At 47.6% G+C, this 13,819-nt stretch overlaps 1 protein-coding gene across 3 annotated transcripts in view; it reads right to left on the minus strand.

Annotated features, from left to right (window-relative positions):
• Itpkb (inositol-trisphosphate 3-kinase B) overlaps positions 1-13,819 on the minus strand; it is an 89,564-nt gene that overhangs the window by 46,945 nt on the left and 28,800 nt on the right. The window contains exon 1 of one of the 3 annotated variants that reach the window (XM_063239419.1): positions 2,088-2,652. The exons of the other annotated variants lie outside the window; for them this stretch is intronic. Coding sequence (XP_063095489.1) covers positions 2,088-2,129 — 42 coding nt within the window. The 5' untranslated portion in view covers positions 2,130-2,652. Of the gene's footprint in view, positions 1-2,087; positions 2,653-13,819 lie in introns of those variants that run through there. 3 annotated transcript variants of the gene reach the window in all.

Genomic DNA, 13,819 nt, shown 5'->3' on the forward strand with positions numbered 1-13,819 from the left:
GCTCCAACAGGGGCACTTTCCTGTCTCCTCTCGCCTTTAGTATCTGCAGACTTGATGGGCTCGTTTACCTGCATGATTTCTTGCAATGCTCAAAACAGCCCTGTGAGGTGAGTGATGGTAGAGATTAAGATTATGCCTTTAAGAAAGAACAAGAAAGCAGAAAAAAACCAAACCAAACCAAAACAAAAAACCCCAAAAGCTCAGGCAGACCCTATGACTCACTCCAGGTCACAGAACTCATCAGAGGCAGAACCAGGACTTGATACCATATCTCTACCACATCCCTCCCTCTACTACACAGGCCCTCACTCCTGCTGCACGTTAGGTATGATATAACCTACCTGTAAAACAGGGGAACATGATAGGGACTAATCTAAGCTCCAGCTGAGCTCAAAGTGCTCCTGGTTATAGATTCTCAGTTCTGAAACTGTGAAGCACATCTTTCCCTTTTTTCTGTGTCTTTCCCTTTCCTGATCTGAGACCATGGCACAAGCAGGTGGCCAAGGACAGGGTGGAGGACCAAAATCAACTACCAAACATCTCTGGACACCTGTGTCCCAGAACAGTTTTCAACTTACCAAAACTTCTTTTAAAAAAGTAAAGAAACAAAGGTAAAACCACAGCATTTTGTAAGGAGAGTCTGCTCACTGCTGGTCTGAAAAGGGCAATATTAAATTCCAGTGAAAGATGGCACAGACACCCTGCAAATTCCCAGAACATGCCTATGCTGGCAGACCTTCTGGCTTTTTGGGTGGCAGAGAAATTTCCATTCCAATGAATAAATGAACTTGGAAAAGGAGAGAAATGCTCCCCTTACAGCACTCAGTTCTCACCAATGGAGAATTCTCTCTGTCACTCTTCTAAGTACTAGATGCTGAAGCTACTAGGACAAAACCAAGAGAAAGGCATGGACACTGCACAGACAATACCAGAAGGGACATGGGCGCAAGTGCGGAACCCCCTTCCTGATGAACCCTTACTTGTCTGTCACCCATATCCTGCCAGTTGGTCTGCCTGGCACAAGACTTCCAGAAGAAGAGGACTGGCAGCTGTGGGCCCAGGAGCCTGCACAGAATGCCTGCATTTGCCTCACACAGCACTTTCTTTCACTGAGCAAGATGGCAAGGACAGCTCTGGCATTTTGGAATCAGGGAGGCTTTCAGTTCATACGAGTACAGCTTCAGTTTATTCAAACCTGACATCATACTTGCCCCAGACCTGGGATCTCTAAGATCCTTCTGCTCAGGCAGAGTTCTTTCCGCAGCAGAGGATGCTGGTGACCAAACCCTTGGGAGGTGAATGCATGCAAAGGTCTCAGATCTATTGCTTTGAAAATGATATTCTCTTCCTTGACTTCATTTGTTCTTCCTGGGGAGGCCAAATATAGGCAGCTGCTCACATCTAGCTCAAAGGTAAGACACTTCAACTAGAGAGGGCTCCTGCTTGCAAGGATACTGTGCTGTCTCCTGGTCATGGAACCCTGCTTTCTCACCCTGACCTGTGGGCCAGCATTCTCTGAGCAGGAGGCCACTGACCCCAGAACCAGCTCACTGCAGGTCCTTCATGGGGAGAGGGCATCCAAGGCAGGAAAAACTACTGATTTGTTTTCCTACCCTTTTCTTAATTTTAATTTTTAATAGAAGACAGGAACTTGCTCTGTTTCCAAGCTGGCCTCCAAATCCAGGGCTAAGTGATCTTCCTCTCCTGCCTCAGCCTCCCAAGTAACTTGTACTGTAAGTACATACCATTGTGGCCAACTTCCTTTTTCCTTCACAAGCCTGGGCAGACATGAAACCAAGGTGGGGAAGAAAGGAAGGAAGCAAGCAAGCAGCCCTTTTAGGGGAGCAACTCAACAAGAGAATCCTCTAGAAGCCATTGCTTCAGTCACCTTCTTAAAGTCCAGACCGACTGATGCCTGTCTTGATGTGGTGCATCCCCCTGACATCAGCATGGTACTTTAACTGCCTTACAGCGTCACCCTTCAAGCTCCAGCTCACGCTGAGCTTGATGTTCAGTGCCTAGGCTCATTGGCACTGGGCCACTTAGCCCCACCTCTGCACAGGTCCTGGCAACACTGGCTTACTCACCATTTCCCGGTCCTGCCGAATTCTCTCAGGTCTCTTAGCCATGATGCACAAAGATCCATCAACTTGGAAACGTACTTCCCTCTGTGTTCAGCCACTGAAGTCCGACTTGGCAGTGAAGACCAGACCTGACTATCTTCCCTGAGCCCCTGAGCTCCAGGGCTCTTAGCAAGCCCAGGGAAAAATTCTTCCCTTTCCACCTGTGCCCACACCACCCTGCCTGGGCCTCATGAGTTCCCGAGCCTCTGCCACTCAGTGATATGAATGCAGCTCTGTGACCAACAACACTTCCACCTCCCTAAGGGCAGACACCAGGGCTTGCTCAGCTGGAATGTTTAGCATGTAACAGGTGTTTGGTTCAGTGTTTATGAAATGAATACATAAGTTAACTAATTATAAGCCTGAAGACATTATGTTATAGCTTAAACGTCCTTCATCCAAAATGCTTGGGGACAGAGTATTTTGGATATCAGATTTTGGAATATCTTCACATACATAATGAGCTATTTCGGGACTAGAACCTAAGCCTAAACATCAAACTCATGTATGTTCACACAGTTTATAGATACACCATATGCACACATATGCACACAGTTTGAAGGTAAATTTATGCAATACTTTTACTCTGCCTGTGTTTTGAATGCTACCCACCACAGGAGGTCAGGTGTGGGATTTTCTACTAGTGACTGCATGCTAGCACTCAAAAAGTTTTGGGTTTTGGATTAGAGTTGCCTAATATGTAAAAGGAAAAAAGTTCTACTTTGTGATCATGAAGGTATGGAGCCATGGGCAGGAAGCCACATGCTGCTAAGCTTTGCAGGGAGCTGCCAGGCAGCAGCAGGAAGGGGAAGCAATGAAAGAACCGGTGATGGCAAAGGCAGGGGAGGCAGGGTAGGATAAAGTCACCACTCCGAGGTGTTATTATAGGAACCAACCCCAGATGAAGAAGGCAAGTTGCCACAGGAAAGAGAATGGCTTATCCAGTATGGCAGAAAAGCAGCCTCACCCCACCCAGACAACACACACACACCCTTTCCAGGGAACCTAAGGAGAACCTCAGGGAAAGTCACGCAGGCAAGCAGGCTTCCAAACCAGTTTTGTCTGCCATAATGGGGTGCTGGAGGTGGGTGGCAGGAGGCAGATCACAGAAACATCTGTGCTTGAATCACCAAGGACATGGCTAGCTAAAGGATGTCTCCAATTCCTTAGTTTACCTACTGAGCCAAATTTCACTCCTGGACATAGCCAGTGTTGAATACAAAGAAAGTCATGATTAGTCTCAAAAGAACATGGAAAAACTCTCTAGAGCTCAAAGACATATCAGCCTAGATAGGTCCTCTCAAGCATTACAGAGTGGTAAGTGACAAGCTCAGAGCAAGAGACCCATCTTGGCTGTTAGGGAAACATGGGAAATTTGAAAGGATCAGACCACTCATGCTGCCTTAAGTTCAGTGGGAAAAACCCAAAGTACTCCCCTGCCTTTCCCCAGCTAAGGTATAACAGATGCCCAGACCTACAGCACCAAAAGCCTCCTCACAGACAACCAACCACAGCTCTGAGCCAGAAGGGGATCTGTGCTGGCCATGTCTCCTGCCCACCCAGGACTCCTTTGTGAAACACCTTGTGCAGTTATGCACAGTATTAAGAAAAGCCACCCAGAAGAGTTTGGGGGTGGGTGGATGTGTGCACCCTGCCGGAGGCTTGTCCTGGGGGTGGGGGGTGAGTCTGCACTCACTAGCAACAGGATGCGAAGCCAGGAAGCCAGGCAGGGAAGGGAAGTGTTACTGCCAGGAAGCCTGGACAACCACAGCCCCTAGAGCAGCTGGCCACAGTCAGAACCCCATAGGGAGGGACAAGACCTTAGGCTGATCCCCTGCCTCATCAGTGTGGCACAAGTCATCTGTCTCCTTGGGTTGTGGTACATTTGTGGATAGTACACAAAAAGGAACACCTAAAAAAGGGCATCTTCCTATAGCACCATTTAAACTTGGGCTAAAATACACTCAGTATAGAGCAAACTAAATTGGTCAAGAACAGAAGGCAGAAATAGTAAGTGCAGAATGCTGTCAGAGGCTCAGACCTTGGGACCCAGAACTGAGAATTAATTACTCATGAACACCACAGTACTTGCAACGTCAGGATCTATGGCTCCAACCTCAGATGAAAACAAAACTTACCCAATGTCCACATAAACTACCAAAGGGCTCACCGAAGGGGTTGTGAGAAGCTGGGTTTATCTGCCATCTGCCAGGCTCCCCTGTCACACTCAGATCCCCCCACCCCCACTTGACACTGGGTCTTTATGTAGCTCAGGCTGCCCTCAAACTTTTGGCAATCCTCCTGCCCCAGCCTCCGGAGTGCTGGGCTTATAACCCTATATTGCCATACTCAGCTTTTCATTTCTCCTCTTTAACAAGAAACTGGAGAAAGCCCCCAGTTAATCTAAACTTTCCACAGGAAAAATAGTACAAACCAATACCACGTTTCAAGCCCAAGCCTAAACCAAAACTAACATGGGCTTCACATTTTTCACTGGGTTAGGTTCTGCGAGGGTTCTGATTCCCTCTGAAATGACAGACAGGCTGGTGATGTTACTGCAACCATTTGTTTATCTACAGCTCTGGAGAGTTCCAGGAAGGCACAGCTCACTTTAGTTTCAGGCCCCAGAGGTGAAAGATCACACCAGCACTGGCAACACAAAGATGACTGGACCACAGCCCTCGGGTAACTGACTCCCGAGCTGTGCTTGCTGACTGGGACTGGCTCTTTAGGACTGTCCATTAGTTTAGGGTCCCATGGGAGCCACTCTGGTACACCTGGAACTGGGTGATAATATGCACCTGAAAGGAGAGGAGAGGAAAGGAGGTCATCACCACCATGGCAACGCTGGACAGACAGGTGCTGACTGTCACTAACCAGGCCCATCATCATTAGCAGGCCACTCAGGGGCAGCCCAGCCCGCAGGCCACTGCAACATCAGATGTGCTGCAGCAGCTGGCTGAGGCCGAGGCAGAGCTCTGATGCTAGTGGGAACCTTTTACATCGCCTTTAACCTGCCCTTAGGAGCTCCACCAACAATCTTTGTTCCGCTCTCTCTGCCAGAGTCATGAGCTACCGATAAAGGCTGGCATGACTCTCATTAGTAACACTAAAGACAGACATACAGACAGGGTCAGGGTGCAGGGGTCCAGAAAGAATGATTTAAGTATCTCTTTGTTCTTCTCCACAGCCCTCAATTCTCTTCCCAACATACAAGTTTTCACTGCTTTACTGACAGCTCCATCCCACATCCCTCCTTTGGGACTGAGTTTGTTCTGTGACCTCCTCAGGGCATTCAGCAACTAGTGATCAAAACAGCTTTCTCCAACAAAAATTCCTAAAGCCACTGGGATGTGTTCTCCTGCCAAGACATCTGACAACTGGCCTATTTTTAAAGTCCCAACAAATAATCTCTTAAAAGCACTTTATGCACACATACAAGAGGCAATGAATGACCAAAAAAGTAATGAGACCAGTGTGAAGTTTTTGTTTGGCAAACAAGTCAGAGTTTATTCATCCAAACAATTAAGATTTTTTTCAAATGTTCCCACCCCCATCCTTAGGATGCTCTACGTTTTATTGCACTGGGCTGTGGGCTCAAAACGCTCTTGCCAAGTCCCAATACAGAGCAGTCCTCACTTCCCCCAGTACTGTGTAGAATAAATGCAAGTGCTTCAGCAAGCCTGGGGGAGGCCTCCCTAGGGAAGTGGAACAAAGTCTGTCTTGGCAAGGTGCTCACTATCCAGGGGTGAAGGGAGAAAAGTGAGAACAAAAGTTTTTGAATACAGACCTCAAACTCCATCTGGCAACACATTCTGATATGCTGCATTTAACATGCACCCCAATTCCTCTTAACTGCAAAGCCTGAGACCATCAGGAAGTTGTGGGATGATCCTGGGGGCCTGGAGCTGGTCCCCTCACCATAGGAGGGCAGCTCCCTGCAGCCAGTCAACAGGTCCTCCAGGAAGGAGGCTGAGTGAGGAGAGGCCACATGTCCTGCCCTGTGTCAAGCTCTTGCCTCCTGTTTATCTTTCATCAAGAGTCTCTGACAGGCCTGGTGGGCAGGGAGCATTTCTTCAGACATAAAGCAGAGCTTTTTATACTCTCACAATTTACGTCAGCTGAGAAAGACAGGCAGACACTTGGACACATTTGCACACACTTCGCTCCCTTACAGCAAAGAAAGCACATCTATTCAATCTGTATACCTGGGGAGGCAGGGCGATCAGGCCTTCATCTTGACACATCAAGACTAGCTTCTCAAGATAGTCCAAAGGTGGAACCAACTTCACGTACACTGATGGAGGAGCAGATAAACGCAATGTACAAATACAAGGGAATGTGACTCAGCCTTCTTGAAAAGGAAGGATATTCTGAACCATGATACAACACAAGTGAATGTTGAGGACGTTACACCAGGTAGAGTAAGCAGGCACTAAAGGGTAGGACAATTCCACTTATGGAAAGTGCCTGGAGCAGTCAAATTCACAGAGACAGAAAGCAAAGTGTTGGCAACAGGGCTTGAGGAGTATCTAAAGGTACTATTTTGCTTTTGTATCTCGGGATGGAGCCCAGAGCCCTACACGTATTAGTCAAATGCTCTGCCACTGAACTACTCTGTAGCCTACTAGAGATCTAGTTTTGCAAGGTTAAATGAATTCTGGAGGTGACAGTTTTGATAATTGTATGAAACATATTTAATGCTACTGAACTAGTTAAAATAATCAAAATGTTGAGTTTTTTTGCTTTTTGGTACCAGGGATCAGACTCATGACCTTGTGCTTGCCAGGATGGTGCTTGTGCCACTGAGCTATACCCCAGGCCTAAAATGTTGTATTTTACATTATGCATATTTTACTATAATTAAAAACTTTATTCCTCTCTTTGGAGGTAAAATGCATAGTCTGTTCCTCAAATGAGCTTTGGTCATGTTCATAATGTCAGTTTCTTATTCTTCCTTCCCAAACCCAAGTCCCAAGGCAGTCTATGGGAGAAGGCAATGGCCAAGTTGGCATCTTCAAGCAAGCAGGTTTTCTAAAATCAGTCTGAGAAAATTCCCTGATTATATATGAACATCTTAGCCTGAGTCAGTACCAGAAAGAGAGGATCTGGAATTTGCAGACATCCTTCCCACTCCCAAAGCAGCAACACAATATTTGTCTAATACACATTGACCAAACATGGAGTAAAGTGAAACATTTTTATGGAGGAAAATGAAGAGATTCCTTACTCTAGAGGCTGAAATCTTTAGGAAAAGTTTATCCTCTGATTAATCTCAACTTTTCCTACTAAAAAAATCCTGCTATCCTGCCGAGCATCTGCCACACCAACTCGATGGCCAGCACAGCTTCTAGATGTGGCTGCTGCTGCTGCCGCCCCTCACTTAGTGTTCTTTAGGGGTTACATCTTAAACTACCCCAAACCAATAACTGATGTGCAGGAGCCTGGGAGCGAGGCTGTGCCGCTCAGATCCGCATCAGGAAAGCAGGGCTCAGGGGCTGGGCCACGGGCATCAGGAAAGCAGGGCTCAGGGGCTGGGCCACGGGCATCAGGAAAGCAGGGCTCAGGGGCTGGGCCACGGGCATCAGGAAAGCAGGGCTCAGGGGCTGGGCCACGGGCATCAGGAAAGCAGGGCTCAGGGGCTGGGCCACGGGCATCAGGAAAGCAGGGCTCAGGGGCTGGGCCACGGGCATCAGGAAAGCAGGGCTCAGGGGCTGGGCCACGGGCATCAGGAAAGCAGGGCTCAGGGGCTGGGCCACGGGCATCAGGAAAGCAGGGCTCAGGGGCTGGACCATGGGCATCAGGAAAGCAGGGCTCAGGGGCTGGGCCACGGGCATCAGGAAAGCAGGGCTCAGGGGTTGGGCCACGGGCATCTGCAGCACTCTTCGCTTTGGACGTCCAGGAAGCTGCCAAGCTGCTAGGAAAGACAAGAGCCCTGGAGAATCATGGACAAGAGCCCTAGGAGGAAACCAGCTTGCTGAGGGTCTCACGTGTGCACACCACAGTATCTTTTTGTTGCGCCTTCTAGTATTCAAGAGAAAATAATATGAGAAAATGGAAGAATTCAGCAACATGCCCCAAGCAGCAGAGCTAAGATTCAACCCTAAGTCACTGACTCGAAGTCCACACTCTTTCCATTACACCAAGTTGCTTCCCAAAATGGTTTTTTGTTATTACTGTTGTTTAACCCTGCTTTCCTAGCTTCTCCACTTGTCTAAGTTTTCCATAGGCCCCAGCTCAGCCCAGGCTAATTTTCCATTTGGGTAAAAAGAGCATCACCCAGCTGCTATGACCCAAGTCACATGAAATGTCCGGAAGAGATTCCATAAACATAAGTTCCAAAGCCTCCTTAAATAGACAATAAAATGGAAATCATTCTTAGGGGACAAGCTTCTAAAGAAAGCCTTTCTGATCTGAAGTGCTGGGCACCTTACCACAAACCATTTCCAGTTTTTGCCCTGCATTTAGGGCAGCTAAGGGTTAACTTGGGCCCCAGTGCCCATGTGCTGCTCCTTGGGTCCTGTGGTCTGGGCAGTAAGGGGGCAATTGTCCACATGGGAAAGTCACATGAAACCACCACACAGCTTACTCTCAAGGGTGAGAGCTGGAGCAGCAGGTCATTCCAAGGGCCAAGTCTTAAAAAGTGAATTTTTAATGCCCAAAATATATTTAGGTTCAAGAAGCACACCAGAGGGAAGTGGGAGAAAGGGAGAGAAGGGAGAGGTGGGAGGGAAAAAATTCCCCATAACAGCACTGCTTTGTGCAAGTATTTTTGCAAATATGAATATAGCCTCCTGTTTCTCAATTTCCTCCTTTCCTAACAAGAGCAACCATCAGCAGACAACAAAATCTCAACCCTAAATCCATAGCTTTCTGCCCTCTGGGCCTGAGGACTCCTGCCTCTCAGCTAGAATCCATAGTATACTTCCTGGAGCTTGAGGATAATGCAGTTGAGCTGGTCAGGAAAAAGGCATGCATGTGAGCCCTGGCTTGGGCGCCACTTTCCTCCAGGGACCTACAAGCCCCAGAGGCAGCACTCACACAAGAGCCACATCTGGTTGACCTCTGTGAACAGAGTGAGCAGGGTGCAGCTATCTCTAAAATGGGAAGAAAGCTTCTGTCAGGAACTCAAAACAGCAGTAGCCTAGGAGCACAGCAAATAAGACACTGAACAAAGATCATCCTGGACTCTGAAATTAGACCTCACACCATCCCCCCACTTTTTCCTGGTGGCCTGCACTGGACACTGTCAAGAATGCTGAGCATAAGAATAGAGAAAACTGAGTCATTCTTCCAGAACTAATCATTAGACTTTAGAAGCACTTTCTATTAGAGAGTCTGTAGAGATCACTGCCTGACCTATCCTGACATCTCTTTATTGGGATCCACTGCAAACAATTTGGTTTACAGCATGCCCAGTATGTTCCTCATGTGTACAGAATACAAAACTGAAACGTTTCACAAAACAGTACTTAGCACTGCTTCTTCCAATTCATTCCAACACCTTCAGTTCTGTTTCATTCAGACACGCTTGTTATGTCCTCAACAAGTTCATGTTATAAACGTGTTCAGGGTATCTGGAGGTGGGGCCTTTGGGAGTTACTTAAGGTCTGGAAAGGTCAGGGGGAGAGGATGGCCGCAGTGGTGTTAGCAGCTTTGGTGACACAGCCAGCTTGCCTGATTTTGTTTTCCCTCTACCTTGCTATGATTCAGCAAGTGCCCTTATCCATCCACAGCATGGGCCACCAAACTACACAAGGCTGGGGCAAATAAGCCTTAACTGTGTTAGTCACCAGGTTGTATTTTGTTATAGTGACTGAAAGTGGACTCAGACAGGTTGGGGCACCTGAACTGGCTGCCATTTGTGTGAATGTCATGTTCACAGAAGCCAGTCCTATCTTTCTGAGTTAAAGGTCAGTGGTTAGACGAAAGACTGATTTGATGTTCCTCTCCAGTACAGGACAACTTCAGTCTACCCAAAAGGCCTCACACTACTGTTTTCAAGAGAATTCAAGTTATCCACCCACCCTAGCCACTGTCAGGTCTCCTCCATAGTGCTACAGTAATTCAATAATGACTTCACAGAACCATTGGGATACCATGCTGCAAATGAGCAGAGTCAGAGGATTAAAGACAGGTAAATCTGGATTCCGGAAGATTCGGACGGGGGGGGGCAGACTATGTAAAAAGCGATTCGTGAACACTTACAGGGAAAGGTAGAAATCACTAAAATTTATGTTTCACCAAGAAGAAGCCTCAAAAGACCAAGGTCACCTATTATTCTCATGAAAGCTACAAAGTCCAGGAAGAACACGGGAGAAAATGTGTTTAGTTAATCTTTCTCAAGTGTTTCTTTGTCCAGAAGACGTAAGTAGTCACAGCTACTATGAGGAATAGTTAAGGCATATATTTAAGCACATGGTACAGTGTGTGCCAAATACTACAGAAATGCTTTCCTCCTTCCTTCACCAATAAGCAGATCAGAAAAGACAAAAAAACATACTGCAGAAAACATAAGAAATAGTATCTCTCCCTTTTAGACAAGTGAGCACTTCAAGGCAGTAAGCTTCACATCAGCAATGAAGGGACTAGTCTTTCTTCTCCTTGCCTCTGGAAAGGTGGTACAGGTGGTTGGAGGAACCTCTGTGATCCTTTCTCCAACTCTGCCAACTACGGCTGGAAAGTGAACATACCTCACATGTCAGCTGGGCTACATGTAGTTCAAGCTCTTCAATGAGAATTTAAGTTCCCTTCCCACACCATGCCTGGAGAACTAGAGAAGGGTGATAATTCCATGTGAAGACACTGGCAACCTGCCATCTGATGGCATCAGGGCAAGACAGAATTTTCTGGTTTTCGGCACAGAGCACAGATGTGTCTGTTTAAGAGCTGTCTCAAAAATGCCACAGTTTTCTGACCCTGGCTGGCAGAAGTGATTTCATACCCAGAAATTAAAGGGTCCCCAACAGTTAACAGGCCCAGAGCCACCAGGCCCAAAGACAGGGCCTCTTGCTCTGTGTTATCCAGACAGACGGCGTGGCATAGCCCCAGGGGCAGACGGCACTGCGGGCTGGAAGGCAGTTCTGGTGTGTCTACGTCTGCCCAACCGGTTTGAATCTTGTTTTCTGTCTCTTAAATGTCATGAGCGTATCTGTCAAGGAGCCCAGGGAAATCACCCAAATTGGACAGCTCCTTAAGGGCAGAAGTTCCATTTATCTTTGTTTCCACAGTACCCAGCACCATGCCTCTCACAGAGCACTGTTCAGGAAATTTCTGTTGATGTGAAAGATGAGAAAGGCCACTACCTCCTTAAGATTCCTGAAGCAGCAGCTCATTTCTAGAATGGACAAGGCTGACCTGGGCAGCCAGAGGACAGTGAACAGGAACTGACTTACAGGTGATAAAAAACCTCTCAGAGCTGGGGCTGGGGAAGCGGAAGCCCAGGGCTGGAGACTGGGTGTCTCCACATTTTCTTCTGCCTCCCTGCAGATTCAGAGCAGAACTCAGCTAACTCATTTCTGTAAAAGAGAAGCCCAGGTGAGAAGTACTGTTTACCTACAAAGGAAGGACCATTACTAAGCCACAAGAGGCTGGAGAAGGATGGGAGACTCTTTTGGGGAGTGGAGAGGGAAACCCCAGATTAGGCAGTTGTTGACTGAGGTCTCAGCAGGAAAAGTACTTGCATGTGCTGCAGAGGACTAAGGCAAGTGGCACCCCAGAGGGACATCCTCAACAAAGCACTCATCCACCTGGCTGCCTATTTACAGATGTGCTAGGTCTCCCAGACAAGCCCAGAACAGGGTGAGCACTGCTACACTGCCCATCTCTCAAGCTGGGAGCCTTTCCTCTTCATTGTGCCTATTACTTACAGTCAAGAAGGCTGAGCTTAGCAACTCAAGAAAGAGCTGGAAAACCAGAATTGTACCAGTCTCATCCCTGGAAGGACCCAGGGAAAGAATAATGCCTTAAGCTTCCTTGGGTTCCTTGAGCTCCACATGGCCCTCTGGCCTCCACTCACCTCCATCACTTCCCTCCCATGAGGAAACAGCCCTCGCTTTCTAACAGGCAGATAATAAGGGCCACCAGGCCAAGGGAGAAGGAAAGACCTTAGACAAGGACCATCCCTAGCAGACCAGTCATTCAGTTGGTAAAAAGACGAAAGGCAGCGACCTCCTGGTCCGAGCAGCATGGGACAGAGGAAGGAAAAAGGCAGGGCAGCCCAGTGACAGCTCAGGCTATGGACAGAGAATGATCGCTGGGGGCTCACACCTCAAACCTGTATCTGCCTTCTGCTGCAGCTATGTAACAGACCAACTCAGTTTCCTTTGCTAGAAAGCCCCAGCCTTGTTGCTGTGCTCACAAAGGAAGTTTCTCTGGCACTGGAGCACTTACTTAACCTCTCTGTATCTTGTTTCCTCATCTAAAAAACAGATATATACTTAGCTCCCAGGCCGCGCTGAGGGTTAAATAACACAAAACATTTAAAGCATTCGAAACAGTGCGTGGCATATATTAAACACTCAATAAGTATTAGCCATACCAGTCCTTACTGAGCTGTTCTCCACAGCACCTAATGTGGCACAGCCTCCTTAGCCAAAGTAATAACAGTAAGTAAGAACTATGTACCAGGTAGGCAAGGCACTTTACTTACATTACTCAGTCCCCAAATAAACCCAGTGTAGGAAGCATGTTCACAGATTAAGTATCCTGCCTAAACTATTAGTGACAGCCAAGCTGGGACTGGAACTCAGCCTTGCACACAGAGCTGGCTTCTTCATCCTCTAGGCTGACAATGCCTGACAAGGGAACACCACGTTCTGAGCCCAGTAACCCTGAAAGCAGCAATACAGCAGCCTGTTCCCAGACCAGTGAAGGTGAACCTTTCTGAGTTTTACTAATGACAGCTGGCTGTGGCATGTGTGCCCCAAGTTCACCACCACTGGCTTACACAAATTCAGGCAAGAGAGGATGCAAAAGGAATGCTGGTACTGTGAAGAAATTCAGTCCCTGTCAAGGCCTGAGTTTCTTGTCAGTTGCAGCTTTCCCTTTTGACTCTGATTCAGACTCTACAGGGCTTTGCAAGTAGCCCTGCAATGAGAATCCAATAAGCATGCAGTAAACACAGGTACAGACAAAACTCTGGCCCGATCCCAACAGCCCATTAATGCTGCTGGTTCCCTTTGAAAGTTTCACACTCTGATCAGAAGCCACCACACAGCATCTTCCTGAGCAATGGTGAGACCACAGTCCAGGCCCAGAACAGTCCCCAACTCTGAAAGAAGTGTCGTTTGTATGGTACAGAGTCAAATCCAACAGTAGGATTCCCGTAACTCTTCGTGTGTTCTAACTTCTTGCTAAGAGGCCTACTTGAAAAACTTGACTTTTCCTATTTTTTCCACGTATTTCAACTCCTGCACCTCAAAGATCCAGAGATGGGTGTTCAAACTATCAGTGTGGCAGGAAGGGGAGGGAATTGGGGCCCAGCTGCTTTTGACAGGGTCTGAAGAAAACCCACCTCAGGGGCACTCATTAACACTCCTGTTTGTAATGAAAGGGCTTTGGGACTGCTGAGACTGCTAAGTCTTTCTAAGTCAGTCCCTCAGAATCAGCAGTCACCACTCCCTAACTCTGCACAACAGGCAGCAACCCCAGCCAGCCATTTTCTGCTAACAGCAGTGCGCACCCACAGAGGGACC

Source organism: Cavia porcellus, unplaced genomic scaffold (assembly GCF_034190915.1).
Source record: "Cavia porcellus strain 051 isolate PalLab524CR breed Dunkin Hartley unplaced genomic scaffold, mCavPor4.1 scaffold_28, whole genome shotgun sequence".
In the NCBI taxonomy this organism is placed as follows: Eukaryota; Metazoa; Chordata; class Mammalia; order Rodentia; family Caviidae; genus Cavia; species Cavia porcellus.